Below are 14,881 nucleotides of genomic sequence, written 5' to 3'. Positions count from 1 at the left end.
GCTTCAGTGAGGGGAGAGCAGCAGCTTCATGGTAGTGTTTCCCAATCTGTGGGTTAAAACCCAAAAGTGGGTTGTGAAAGAGGGTTGTGGGCCAGCCCTCCTTAATAGCCGCCCCTACCCTTGTCCATGGTTCTCTTTTGTATTTTGGAAACCAGGATCTGACCCTGGAAACAGTATCTTACAGGTCATACATTAATTGGTATTTTTTTTCTTCCCTGCATATACACATTGATCAAGTAAAACGTGTGCTGATGGCTACTAGAGGGAGTTTCTTAGACTCTTAGAGGGGGATTTCAGGGAGTAATGGAGAAGGAAAGAAGAAGAAGAGGAGGAGGAAGAGTTGGTTTTTATATGCCAATTTTCTCTACCACTTAAGGGAGACTCAAACTGGCTTACAATCACCTTCCCTTCATCTCCCCACAACAGACACCCTGTGTGGTAGGTGAGGCTGAGAGAGCTCTATCAGAGCTGTAACTTGCCCAAGGTCACCCAGCTGGCTTCGTGTATAGGAGTGGGGAAACAAATCCAGTTCAAAAGATTAGCAGCCGCCACTCATGTGGAGGAGTGGAGAATCAAACCCGGTTCTCCAGATCAGCGTCCACCGCTCCAAGCCACCGCTCTTAACCACAACACCACGCTGGCTCAAAGGTGGTCAAAGGATGGAATGTAACCTCCATATGCAAAGGCTGTGAATGTTGGAATGCCACTTACTTGGGGTTCATAGTGGGGGCAGCTGTGCTTATTGTGTGATGTTTGTTGGTTTCTCAAAAACATCTGGTTAGCCAGTGTAGAAAATGGAATGCTGAACTAGATTGGTCATGGTTTGTCCAGAGTGCAAAAAAGCCTTGGGCCAGCCCTGGATCATCGTGCCTAGTAAAGTTGAACTTGTGGGTCACCATACCAAAAAGTTTGGGAAGTGTTGCTTTACAGTACGCATTGATTCAGGATTGGCTTGCTGGGATCATGTGTTTCCCAGCACTGACAGGATTCTAGGTTATAGTATTTTTCCTACTCTTATGTCCTGCCATTCCCTCCTCTGAACGGCCCTCATGGCACAGAAATAAATAAATGTGTGGCAGATGCACACAGCCCCAATTCAAGCCCTGTGGTCCCCACGAGACCGCAGTTTAGAGGCATGAATGCACCGTATCCCAAAGCAATTTTTAACTTCCCGTGGCACAGAGTGGTAAGCTGAAGTACTGCAGTCAAAGCTCTGCTCACAACCTGAGTTCGATCTCGACAGAAGTCAGTTTCAGGTAGCCAGCTAAAGGTTGACTCAGCCTTCCCTCCTTCTGAGGTCAGTAAAATGAGTACCCAGCTTGCTGGGAGTGAAGTGTGGACGACTGAGGAAGGCAATGATAAATGTAGTCTGCCTAGTAAACGTCGTGATATGACATCACCCCATGGGTCAGTAATGACCCGATGCTTGCACAGGGGGCTACCTTTAACATTTTAAAAATGTCGTCTGTAGGAACTGTTCCACAGTAAATATATGCACTCCAGTTTGCATAGGGCTAGTATGAGCGTGTGTTTGGATGACGCTCATCACATGAAACAAAGTCCCATTGATTTCTGTGGGGAATTGCAGGTAAATGTGCTTGAAGTTCTCTTAGTGACACATAGACCCACTTAGAAATGTTCCTTTTCCAAAGCTTAGAGATTTAGGCTGCCTCTCTTTCCTCAGTAGTTTCAGAAAGACAGGGTCTTTTGAAATCAGTGGGACCTAATCGCAAGAATAGATTTATAAAGCTGAGGTTGACAGTAATGTTTGGAGTTTTTAGGAAAGTAGCACATTATAGGGATAGAACATTAGGTGTGAAAGAAATTAAAGTACCTGCAACATAGTTAGGCTGTACCTAACGAGTGAAAGTCAGAGCTTGGAAATCCTTTTAATGTATTTTGGAAGCAACTGCAACAGCCGTCAGAAAGTTTAAAAAGCCAGCTGTTTCCTCTTTCAACTCTACTGACAGGGTGAACCCGACATACCATATAAAATACAGTGGTGATTATTTACAATAGTCATGTCTTTGGTCTACTTTGCAGTATGATTAATCATGCTAAACTAATTTGATTTTAAATATGGAAGTGATTTGTAGGCTTTCTTCATGATCTATTTACCCTCTGATGTTTATCCTGGCAACGTCCAAAGGGTACGTTTCTAACCAAGCCTTTGTTTTTGGTGAACGTGTCAGCTTGTCTCAGCAACACTTGCGGCTGTGCCTTCAGCTTTGCTATACTTTCAGGGCATGCGAAATAGAAAATGGGGCAAAAAAATTTTTTGTCCCTCGTGAGTAGACGCTCTGTGTGGTGTCAGGAGAACAGCTTGTTGGCTGGGGCTGCACCTCTTCTTGGCAGCAGACGGCACCCTTTTTCAAGGAGGGAGGGTTTCTTGCGTGCTCGGACAAGCCCTGTCTCAGTGGCTAGCGCTCTAGTTACCTTTTGTACTCTGTATCTTACTTATTGTCTTTGTCATCATAAGTTATCCCTGTTCCTCTGTTGTTCTTAAATTCTTATTCTTTTAATCTTCAAATCCACATATTATCAAGTCATTTTTTTCCTGATTTCTGTATGAAGTCCATCAGGGGTTTTCAATTTGTTTATATGATTTCCCCTAATTAACGCTGATAGTTTTGCCATCTCTGCTAATTCTAGTAGCTTCATTAGCCATTCTTCTAAACTGGGTATTGCTGGGTTCTTCCATCCTGTCATGCCATATATGTTTTAGCTTTCAGGCAGAATCCAGAAGAGCATTAGCGAGAGAGTGCTAAGTTCAGGTGATGACTACGCTGAGGAATCCCAGGCCTGAAACTTCTCCCCAGCAGTTACATCCATCCCAGATTTCTATGAAGTCTTAAGCAACCCTGTCTATACCATGTGTTTAATATCATAAAGAATCAATATTCCATGTCTAGTTCTTTATCATTCTGTCCTAGTGTCTCCTTGATCAGAGAGGAATACTCTACAACAGCATAAGGAAGAATGAGCTACAGAAGGCATGGGCAATTGTTAAGGGAGGCACAAGCACATCCTATGCTGTTTCAGTCGGTGTCTCTCTTCACCCAATGGCTGCGGCCAACGTAGACTTTGGTTTCTGTCATCTTGTCATGATTCCTGTGACTCATTGGTCAAATTCTGAAAAAAGTGTTTTGTGTTCCCCCATTCCTGCTCTCTGAGTGGTTTTATTGTTTCTCTTTCTCTTTTGATCTTACTGTCTGGTTCAGTTTTGACTGTGGACTCACATACTTCTGAGCTGTATGGGAAATGCCTCCCATACTCCAGCCAAGCTGCTTCTGCACTGGAGCCATTGACTTCCTTTGGCAATAGTCACCATGGGGGCTTAAAATGTTCCGGGATCCATGTGACCTCTGTACACACAATCTTTTTTTCCATTGATATGCCTGTTTCCTGGATAAGAGTGAGCTCTACCAGCCCATATGTATTCGTCGTATCATAGCCACAATTACAGTATGAAGAACTGTGTTGCTGAATGATAGAGGTGATTGACAAAATACATCTTCATGTTTCTGGTACATTCTAAACTCTCAAGATATTATATACTGGAAACAACTCTCTTAACAAGTCTGGATATGTATTCTCATAGGAGATCCTAATATTTAGGCATGCTTTCAGTTCAGTAAAATTAGTGATTTATTGAGGCAAACGGGTCACGAATTTATTATGCTGGAAATCACAATAAGACTGTTGTTTTGGGTCCCTCCCAGTTATCCCCAAAAAAGTTATTCAACCAACATGAGAGAAAAACAGATGAAGCGTTTTGTAATTGACTGTACCGAGACTATGTTTTCAGTTAAACAAGACATTTATGTGATCACAAGCTGTGCTATGTGTTAATCAGTACATTAATTGTTGCAAATTCTTCCCTGTTTCTTCCCCCCCTTTTTTTTTTTTTTGAGTGGTGGTCTCCAAATTCCTTGGTGGTCTCCAAATACTAACCAGGGCTGACCCTGCTTAGCTTCTGAAATCTGACAAGATCAGGCTAGCCTGGGCCATCTAGGTCAGGGCATATATATATATATATATATATATATATATATATATGAAGAAGCTGGGGACCCATACCATACTCATACCCATATTAGAGAAGCTGGGGACCCATACCACTTGCAGTCCTCACTATCTCTCTCTTCCCAGTACTTCATCCCTCCCCAGGCCAATCATCACTTTCCCTGACACCCTTCCTCCAACCTCCTTATCACCATTTTCTATCACCCCTTTCCTTTCCTTCTTTTCTATCATCCTTTCCTTTCTTCCTGGACCAGCCTTCAGTTTATCTCCCTTCCCAGCCACTCCTGTTGCTGCTCTTCTTCCTTCCCCAACTCTCCTGCTACCTCTCCATCTCAAACCCCAGCCTGAAGCCACATTGAAATGTGGCTTTGATGTTTGGTGCAAGGTAGATTTGTAATATAATAATTCAAATAATAGTTATTCTAGTCGACTATTTCATTGCTGTTGTAATAGTGTGAAGAGTATGCTTTGTGCCTGCATTGTGTTATCTGTTAGACCAGAATCATAGACTGGTTAGTAACACTAGTCAGGCTGTTCACAAAATTCTAGGTATCAAAGAAGGATTATATCCCCAAAGAATGAGCAGTTATCTTATTATAATGATATTTCTCTTATTCTGCCAAGACCATGTCTGTTACATAGCTTTTGTGTCTAGCGTATGATCTTTCAAAACTCTTTATCAATTCATAGATAGCTGCAGAAAAAGAAAAGCAAAAATCCACATTTCAGAGGTTAGAAATAGACATCTAAATGTTACAGCTTTGATGAAAAGGATTGTTTCTACAGGCTTCAAGCAAAACCACAACCAAAGCAGCTTGTTGTGATGTGGGAAAGTGTTTGATATGCCATTGGGGGGAAGTTCCTGATTTACCGTTCTTTAATCGGTCATTCGTGCAAAGGGGGAAGGGTTAAAGGATTATTTTGAGAAAGTAAAAACGAGAAACATTTTCCTAACGTGCAAGTTTCACCTACTAATAAGGCCAGAGTTGATATGTTGATCCAGACCAGACGTTCCTGCCACTTACAGCCAAACAAGATAGTTTAGACTCCCACCCATGTTGACAGACTTCATATCATTAGAAATTTGAATAATTGAAGCTAATACAAACATGGTTACGCTAGCTAATTAGTGGTAGAAAGAACTGGCTTGGGAATGATTGTTAGTGTTTAATCTTGTATTCTGTAAAGGCTGTTTTCCTGTAGAGTTCATCCTTTGTATCATCAGTGAGAGTTTTCAGAGTTAACCCATCCATGCTGAAAACTATTGGGTAAAATGAGAAGCATTCCTAGCTGATAAATGGATGTCCATTTTCTGAGATTTGCTCTCAGTCCTGATGTCTTGTGGTGCCTCTTTGTGGTGGCTCCCAATACTGTAAAGTGTAGACTATTTAGACTGGTGCTAAATCTGAATACCCACCAGTCCCCAGGCTGATAGGGGTTTACCAGCAGTAACTCTATGCACACCTTTTGTTGTTGAGCTCTCTGGCCTGTCAGCTGTATTGTTTCACATATTTGCAAGTAGCTGGAGAATTTTGAGTAAATGCCTATGAACAAGCAATGCATAACAATGATGCATTAAACAAAAGTAATTTTATTTCAGAAAACAATATAAAAGAATGATAGTGAAGAAACTATAAAATACTGTGCTACCTAGTACACTTATATGGCTTAGATTTTAAATTGTTTAGGTTACAGTTCCTGGGGTTTTTTTTTTTTTAGGGGGGGTGGAGCCTAGTCCTTATCCTAGAAAGCTAGAAACAAACTCGTGGAGTAATTCCAGTCAGTGAAAGCTTTCTTCTGATTAAGAGGAGGTATGATCCACAGCGACATCAGATTCTGACAGCCAGCCAGAACTCTTTTTTTTAAGTGTTCAAGTTAAAAATAAAGAGCTAAACATGAAGATTAAATGCAGGAAGGAAAAAAAAAGTATTGTGCATGTTCACCTAAAAAATTAATAGCATCAATCAAAGTTAAGAGTGTTTAAGCAGTTCAGATACATGCCCTGGGGAGTCAAAAACTAGCTGTGCTTGAGAGCCAGCGTGGTGTAGTGGTTAAGAGCGGTTGACTGTAATCTGGAGAACCAGGTAGGTTTCCCCACTCCTCCACATGAAGCCTGCTGGGTGACCTTGGGCTAGTCACAGACCTCTTAGAGCTCTCTCGGCCCCACCTACCTCACAAAGTGTCTGTTGTGGGGAGGGGAAGGGAAGGTGATTGTAAGCCACTTTGAGATTCCTTAAAGGTAGAGAAAAGCAGCTTATAAAAACCAACTCTTCTTCTTCTTCCCTTCCCACACATGACAAACTTGACCCGAAGAGCTGAAATATTGTATTGGGGAGGAGCTACTTTTATATAGTTTAAGGGAGGCAGAAGATTATGAGAATTCAACCACCGGATATACTTACAGCCAATCAGAGCTGGTTTCATTATAATATGTGTTTTGCATTTTGCCCTGTCATGAGCAGCCAGGGCACAGTGTGATGCAAATGAATCTGGGAGTCACAAGTGCAGAAAGGATCGGGGTACAAATATGGGGCATCAAGCATGGTTGGGTGCCACATACTGAGGTCACATCAATTAAGCTGTTGCTACCGACAGGCGTTCTAATTCATAGGTATGGTGGCTTACCATATCAATTCCAATTAATTGTACTGCTTTTTTGGAAAGGTTTAGCTGTTAATTTATACCTCGGGTCTAACACTGAATGCCTATTATCTTTTCATAAGCCCACAGATGAAACGACAATTAAGTTTCACGGCTGTTTATTTGCACTAACCCCCCCCCCAATCTTTTCAGTTGCTAGCAGTTTTCCAGTCTCACTGGCATGTATCCAACCATGCAATTACTAAGACTTAAGGGTACTTAAATCCTCAAAAGAAGGGGTGGCAATTTTTGCTGATTCCCTCACTTTGTTGTGTATGCTATTCCCGAGAGTCTGGCGACTTGCAGCAACAAAATGTCGAGGGGGCCAAACAAGCTGCAGTGGGAGAGGAAGCAGGGAACTCCCACTCAGCAAGTTATTTGAATTGTTGGATACTCATCTTTTTTTTCCCCTATGTGGAATCAACAAGTGTAGTACTCTGATGATGCACAGATTGCTTTATTACAATATGCACACTTAGGCCATGGTGAAGTCAAAGCAATCCAAGGTTAGCAAGCCAGCCAATATGACTCATTTTCTTTTTCTTAACAGGATGTCACATGTACTTCATTTTGAGGATAAAAGCAGAAAGGTGAAAGATGCAAGTGTGCCGGATGAAGACACTTTTGAAATTTATGATCCTCGGAACCCTGTTACTAAGAGAAGAAGGGAAGAAAGCAAAAAGATTCTGAGAGAAAAAAAGGCAAGGAGATGAAATAAATGTAAAACTAGCCAGAGCCAACTTGGAAAATTACTGCACAAATGTTCTGGCTGTGTAGTAGCTAGTGTCCCAAAATATATCACTTACCATGTGTGAAAAGGAATCTCGTGTCTAATCTGGAAACAGTGCTATCTCCCTTTGTTTTTGTGAATTCTGATGCAAAACAAGAATGTGTTATTAGAAAAGCCCTGTGGAATTTTTGGAAATTAATGTTAATAAAATACTTTCTTTGTTTTTCCCTTCTGAGTGTCCTTTTATATATTTGCTATGTTTATGCAGAAGGTGTTTTATTTACATTTTCAGAATACTGAAACATTTTGGAATATTATATGGTATAATATATCAAAAATATATCTGCATGTCAAAGAGGACATAGAGTCAAATAAACTAAAGAACATAAGAGGAATAAATTGCTCATGTAATCTCTATAGGTAGAGTTAGCTAAAGGTAATTTAAAAGTGGGGACTTTCACCCATCTGAACAGAACATTGAAGGTGGTCTCAAGATAGAGAATAAAATCAGCGGAAACAACTGAAGAATGTTTTAATAACGGTGAGTTTAAGTCATGCCATAGAGAAAAAGTGCCTGTGATTAAATTCAGCCTTTAATTTCAATTGAAAGTTGCCCCCAAAGTTCAGAGCAATCACACTTGATTTCAAAAATGGGAACTTGACAAAATTGAGGGGGCTAGTTTAAAGACTACTGAAAGGGAAAATCAGGAAAGTCAAACCCCTTCAGGATGCTGAGAAGCGATGTAAAATCACATTACTGTAAGTGAAGTCAAGATAAAATGCATCCCTCAGGTTCTAGACAATTCTAGAAAGATGTCAGCACAGCTAACAACCCAAGTCAAAGAAGGCGCAAAAGGCAAGAACGTTTCCTTTAAAAAGTTAAGGCTTACTTGAATGAAGTGAACCAAAAGCAGTGGGTACTGACAAAACGAAGGTGAAAGGATTTCTTAAGGATGATGGCAGAATAGCTGAAGAAATTCTTTGCATCCGTTTTCACCATGCAAAATATGGGGAGGATACCTATGTCAGAGCCATTGTTTTCATGGAGGATGTCTGAAGAACGCGTCAAATAATGGTGACAAGATATGAAATTCTTAGACTAATAGACAAATTAAAAACTAGCAAGTATGCAGGTCCAGATGGCATACACCCAAATGTTCTTGAGTAACTCAGCTGTGAGATTGTTGATCTTCTTACAAGTTTATGTAACCTTCTGCTAAAATCATCCTCCCTGCCAGAGGACTAGAAAATAGCAAATGGATCTCTGGTTTTTAAAAAGAGATCCAGAGGAGATCCAAAAAATTACAAATCAGTTACCCTGTGTTCTAGGTAAATTTGTAGAAACTCTTATTAAAGACTGAATTAATAAATACATGGATGACCAAGGCCTGCTGCAGGAAAATCTTCTTTGAAGTTAACAAACAGTATGGTAGACATATGGACTTTCCAAAAGCCTTTTGACAAGATCCCTCACTGAAGACTCCTGAGTTACTTTAGCAGTCATCAGATAAGAGGCGCTCTTATGGATTAAAAATCGGTTAAATGACAGGATGCAGAGAGTCGGAGTAAATGGACAGTTCTTGTAATAGACAGAAGCAAGCGGTGGGATCCCACAAGGACATGTATTTAATGTTTTGATCAATGATCTGACAATTTGGGGTTGAACAATGTAGTCATGATACCAAATTGTTCAGGATCATGAAAACCAAAACAGAACTATGAAGAGCTCCAGGAGGATCACTCAAAATTGGGCAAATGAACAAATGTGTGACAAATGAAGTTCAGTGTTGATCAGTGCAGGGTGATGAACGCTGGAACAAAAAATCCAAACCTTAAATACATGCTAATAGAGTCAGACCTGCTGTGACTGAAAAATAGATTTGGGGGGCATCGAGGACAGCTCAATGAACATGTCGTTGCCAAAAAATGATACACCTCCTTTTTGTTGACATCACTTCCTACCATTTGGAGGGTAACTATTGGTTGGGTGACACCATTGAGTACTTGTATTGATGGGCAGCGTGGTATTTTGTGATGAAATGAACTAAAGTGTTGCTCTGACTGTTTGACCTAGAGCCTTGGTTCTCCTTAATACAAAATCTCTGAGTATTCCAATTTACTGCATTGTTTTCTTTTTTCAGCCTGCTTTAGAACCAAGTCACTTTTCATTTCAATCCCAAACCTCTGGGTGTGCAGTATTCCATCCATCTCAGCCTGCACCTGAGTCCTGCTCACGGCAGCAAGGAAGCTTATACAAATTGCCATGAGCATATTTTGTAACATTGTCAACTCAATGTGCTACCATAATGAAAAAGGCAGACTATGTGCTAGGGAATAAAAATAAGGGAGTGGAAATAGTGGCTAAAAGGGGTCGCCATAAGTCAGCTGTGACTTGATGGCACTTTACACACACACATTGTAATATCCCTGTATTGTAATATCCCTGTATCCATTTGTTTGGTGCAGCTGTATATGGGCTACTGTGTTAAGTTCTAGTCTCCATACCTCAGCAGATATTGCAAAGCTGGAAAAAGTGCAGAGGAAGACAACTGAGATGATTAAGGGGTTTCCTAGAAGGAAAGGGTAAAGAATCTAGGGTTTTCATTGCAGAGAAAAGATGACGAGAGGGGAGATGATAGAGGCTTATACAATTATGCATGGAGTAGAAAAAGTAGATATTCTCTCTGTCTCATAATACTAGAACTTGGGGCACTCAGTGAAGTTGATGGTCAGTGGATTCAGGATAAACATCTTCATTCATCAAGCAATTGAATTGTGGAATTCACGGCCCATGGACATAGTGATGGCCTGTACTGTTGATGGCCTTAAAAGGATATTAGGCACATTCGTGGAGACTAGGCCCATCAAAGGCTCCTAATGAGGGTAACTAAAGGGAACCTGCACATCCGGAGGCAGTAAACCTCTAAATACTAGTCCTGGGGGCAGCAAGAAGCTTCTATGCTCCATTTGTTGGACCTCCAGGGTAACTCATAGACCACTCTGTGAAACAAAATGCTGGACTAGATGGACCACTGGTCTGATCTGGCAGGGCATCCTGGCTAGTATAGGGCATGATATAAATATAATAATAATAATAACAAATCATTTTTAAGCAGAACTCTGTACAATCTTATTTTTTGCAACGGGGTTAATATAAATAATTTAGGCTGTGCTTCTAAGCACAGAAAAAGTTGCACTCTGCTAACAAGGATTTTCGTCAGCGGACATGTATAATTATACATCCATAAAGCCAACTAGTAAGTAATGCTCCTTTATTAAGTTGTTATATCCAAGCGTCATTTAGCTGAAGTGCAACTTTGCTGATGTTGTTTTTAGAATGAATTAATAAGGTATCATTATCAAGTTGTGATTAGTAACTTTCTTGATAGGGTCTGACGTGTGAAGTACATAAACCTGCCTCATCTTCTTAATGTGGTCCAAGTGGAGTGGGTTGGTTTGATGCAGGATTGTATTTAAATGTTCTATATAATCTCGCTGAGATAACAAGAAAGAAAAACTGGGGTGTGAAGAGAGTCTTCATAAGAGGTTGTCACTATGCTCATCTTATGTGTGAGGATACACAGGGAGGTACTTCTTGAGTAGCGATTCGTAATGTACGAGTTCCTGTGCTGTTGGTTGCTGTTATGACTAACATTCTGAAAGCAAATCCATAGACGCAATCTAATGCAGAGACCACTTTTATTTTCTCCTTGTATGGGTTTTTGTAGAAACATTATTAAACTATCAGATGCCACTAAGGGATGTAATCCTAAATACAGCCGCCTACATTCCGAAGAAGGAGAAGGAGGGGAGGAGGAGGAGGAGGAGTTGGTTTTTATGTGCCGATTTTGTCTACCTTTGCGGAGAATCAAATTGGCTTACAATCTTCTTCCCTTCCTCTCCCCACAACAGACACCTTGTGAGGTAGGTGGGGTGAGAGAGTTCAGAGAGAACTGGGACTAGCCCAAGGTCACCCAGCAGGCTTCATGTGTAGGGGTGAGGAAACCAACCCAGTTCACCACATTAGAGTCTGCCGCTCATGTGAAGGAGTGGGGATTCAAACCCGGTTCTCCAGGTTAGAGCCCACCGCCACTACAGCATCCTGGCTGTCTCCCAGTAACTATTTTTACAAGCCATAGCCAGGAGTTCCTCCTTATTAGAAGGCATATTGTAAATCTGCTGTGAGTTCCTATCTCAAACAAGTGCAGCAGAACAGTTTATTTTTGCCCACCAGTAGGGGACCGCTCTTCCTCCACCCAAACATTTTTAAGATAAGGCCTGTACACATGCCCATCAAAATTTATGGCTTCATTGGGCTAAAAACCTCATGGCTTATCAGCATTCAAGCTAGAATTGGCACTCCCTGCATACAGTGTCATTTATGTTTACATCCTGTAAAAAGAAAAAGAAGTCATTTGTTTAACATAAAGTGAATATATTTCAGGGACAGACCCGCTGGCGCTGCAAGTCCTAGTTGATATCAGTCTGTTTAAACTGATACCAGATTTCTTCAAACAATAGCAGTGTGCATGTGCAGTAGAAGGTCATGCTGATATATATCTGTTGACTTTTAAGGTTATCCAGCAGTGTTCAGGTTTGTTAAAAGAAAGCACTTCATGGTTACTGCACACCTGGCCAGTCCAAAATGAAATCATTTGTTGTCAGAATAATAAATGAGAAACCTGTGGTCTACTCTCTAAAGCTACTGTGAGCAATACCATATATCTCTGTGGTTATGGTCCATGGTACCCAGAGATGTCTATCATAAACTGTAGTACATAACCATACTATGTGACGGACTGTGACGGACAGCTGCATAAGGATGAGTTGTCCCAGTCATAGAACCTTGAGTGACAGGAGATCTGAAAAGAAAAGAAAAACCCGGCAGTTGAGAGAGTCCATTAAAGAAACTGACAGTTGATAATGGATGGTTGAGGCTGGCAGCTGGAGTGAGAGAAACACATTTGTTTAGGATCAAGAAAGATCCTTTGTGTGAGGGGAGTGATTTGAGGTCCTTCCCTAAGAGAAAAAGCTCTCAAGTAAAGAGAATAACCATTTCTAAAGGAAATAGCTCCTAAGCAAATAGACTGATCCCTAACCAGTTTTAAGGAAGAAAACCGGGGAAACAGTGTGTTTGTTCTTAACACCCCCAATTTAAGAAATATTAGTTCAAGGAGCTTATGTCTATAAACTAAGCAGTGACTGCGAAGTGAAATCTATCTCGGTACATATCAAAAGTATCCACACCAGTCAGTGAAATATATCAGATACATCCTGATTACAAAATATCTATTGGTTGTAAATATCTCAAGTTTCCTCATTCCTGTTTTGTTAGCAGCCAAGTTTATTTTCTGAAACCTCCTTGCTACTTTTCCATTTCCTCAAAAAGAGTCATTTTGAGTTTTTATTTTAATAAGCCTCTCTTGTGCCATGTATTTCTGACGTTTATAACTAAAGAGTTTGGGTGGATCCCCCAACCATTCAAAAGTGTGGGACAGAAAGGCAACAAGCGATATTTCATAAGTCTCAGGAGTGATAGTGGTGGTTGGTGAGGAAAGTAAAATAATTAAAATAAAAGGAGATCCATCATTCAGACCCTTGTCTGTTAGAGGTCTGATAATTTGCTTTAGCTTTCAAATTTGCAAAACATGTACAAGTTTTACTTTCTCAGCTATGCACCTGCTTTCCCATCCTTGGACGAAGAGATACTTTGAATAGATGGACAGATGCCCAGAAAAATCTCTGAACAAGTTGATCTATTGGTTCCCAGTTTTGATGCATACATACCTTGGAAATTTCTTCTAAGTTCAGAGAAGCACTCACCTCATACCACTAGAATTGTCAAATTGAAAGGTTTTGGTATGGTCATGTGGGTTTGACCTAATTGGACTTACATAAGATAGCCAACCCAACTCACCCCTGAATCTCAGGTGAGAGATTTTGTGAAAATTATGGAAATTGTATTTTATCTATTAATCTTAAAATAGATAGGATAAGGGATTATATGTATGTATTTCTGTTTCTGATTTCATTTACATATGCAAATATGTTTTGCATCATTGTGGTTCTATCATTTTCTCATTTCAAGAATAATCAGGAGAGATTAAAAGCTTACAAGTGCTTCAAGACAAGTTTAGAAACCTGAACTGGTTGACATATCTTCAACTGAGATCCAGCCTTAAACAAGACTGTTTAAAAGTTGTTTCCATGTTGGTGATAACGTATCAAGAAATACAATCGGGTGGGATTATTGATTGCTGTTACTTACCAAACTGATGGGGACTATGATGTGAGAGCAGCCATATCACAGTAACTCTCAAAGCACTTCAGCTAATACATGTACCAAGTCTAATTTTTCCTCTTGTTTTGATGTTTTCAGTGTTGTAAATACTGAGGTACACATGACAGGCACTCCTGCAGCATACATTGCGAATTTGTCAGCTCAACACCAAAATGCAAAGCTGAAATAGAAAACACATTTACAAATGTGTCTTCACTCATATTTTTAAAAACTGGTCAGTATTTTTACACAAGAATTTATCAGTAAGATCTTCTGTATAGAATTAAGAATAATGTTTGTTTCCTTCCTCGGTATAACATGACAATTTGGAAATTATTTTCCATTTCTAACATGAATCTGTGTCAATGTTTAAATATTACACTCTGAATTTCTGTTACTGGCAATGAAAGTCTGAGTGTCTATTATGGTATAGGTACGAATGAGGGTGTTTAAATTCAGGATTATAACTTAATCCCCTTAAATTTGACTTTTCCCCTCTGAAATCCATTTTCCCCAAGGGTAAAAGGAAAGATAAAGGAAGTAATTATATTAACTGCACCTTTATACTAGATAAATATGCCATGGTCTTCACAGCTAATTAAATAGGAACCAATCAAGTTTTATTTTCAAGGGAGTTGAAAGACAAGCTTTTGCAACACTTCCAAATTCGCTCGCAAGTAATTTCATTGACTTTGAGTGTGAAAATTAAAGTGCTACATATTTTATCAATAAAATTATTCAGAATGGAAACTGTAGGTTGTGAACCAAAGAAGCATCTCTGCCAAACAAAGAAACCATTAGATGAACACTGTAGAAAGCAGGTACTGGTTGTCTGCCAAACCCCTGCAGAAACCCATTGAAATGAATGTGGTCCCATGCAGATTCCATTAAGCTCAATGTGGCTTGCAGAAGAAAACATTCTCCCTTATTTCGCCTCTGTTTTATGTTTGTTTGTGTACAGTGCTGTCAAGTCACAACCAACTTATGGCAACCTCAGCAACGGGTTTTCAAGCCAAGTGAGATGCAGAGGTGATTTGCCATTGCCTTCCTCTGCAGAGTCTTCCTTGGTGGTCTCCCTTCCAAGCGTTGACCCTGCTTAGCTTCCAAGATCTCACAAGAATGGGCCAAACCAGGCTGCCTTCTCTCCCTTCATTTATTTACCTTAAGTTTGTGTTACATTTATTTGGAATAAACACAATCTGAAT

At 40.2% G+C, this 14,881-nt stretch overlaps 2 protein-coding genes across 2 annotated transcripts in view; one reads left to right on the top strand and one right to left on the bottom strand.

The window, feature by feature from the left end:
- CWC27 (CWC27 spliceosome associated cyclophilin) overlaps nt 1–7,609 on the top strand; it is a 134,865-nt gene extending 127,256 nt beyond the window's left edge. Inside the window, exon 14 of the mRNA XM_056848620.1 lies at nt 7,217–7,609. Within this exon, the coding sequence (XP_056704598.1) occupies nt 7,217–7,379 (163 nt within the window). The 3' untranslated portion in view covers nt 7,380–7,609. The remainder of the gene's footprint in view (nt 1–7,216) is intronic.
- The window catches only part of SREK1IP1 (SREK1 interacting protein 1), a 192,970-nt gene that overhangs the window by 141,007 nt on the left and 37,082 nt on the right, over nt 1–14,881 (bottom strand). The gene's annotated exons all lie outside the window — the stretch shown is intronic.

This window comes from Euleptes europaea, chromosome 4, assembly GCF_029931775.1.
Source record: "Euleptes europaea isolate rEulEur1 chromosome 4, rEulEur1.hap1, whole genome shotgun sequence".
Lineage (NCBI taxonomy): Eukaryota > Metazoa > Chordata > Lepidosauria > Squamata > Sphaerodactylidae > Euleptes > Euleptes europaea.
The sequence above is the reverse complement of the archived record's forward strand: the minus strand, read 5'-3'. Positions and strand labels throughout refer to the sequence as shown.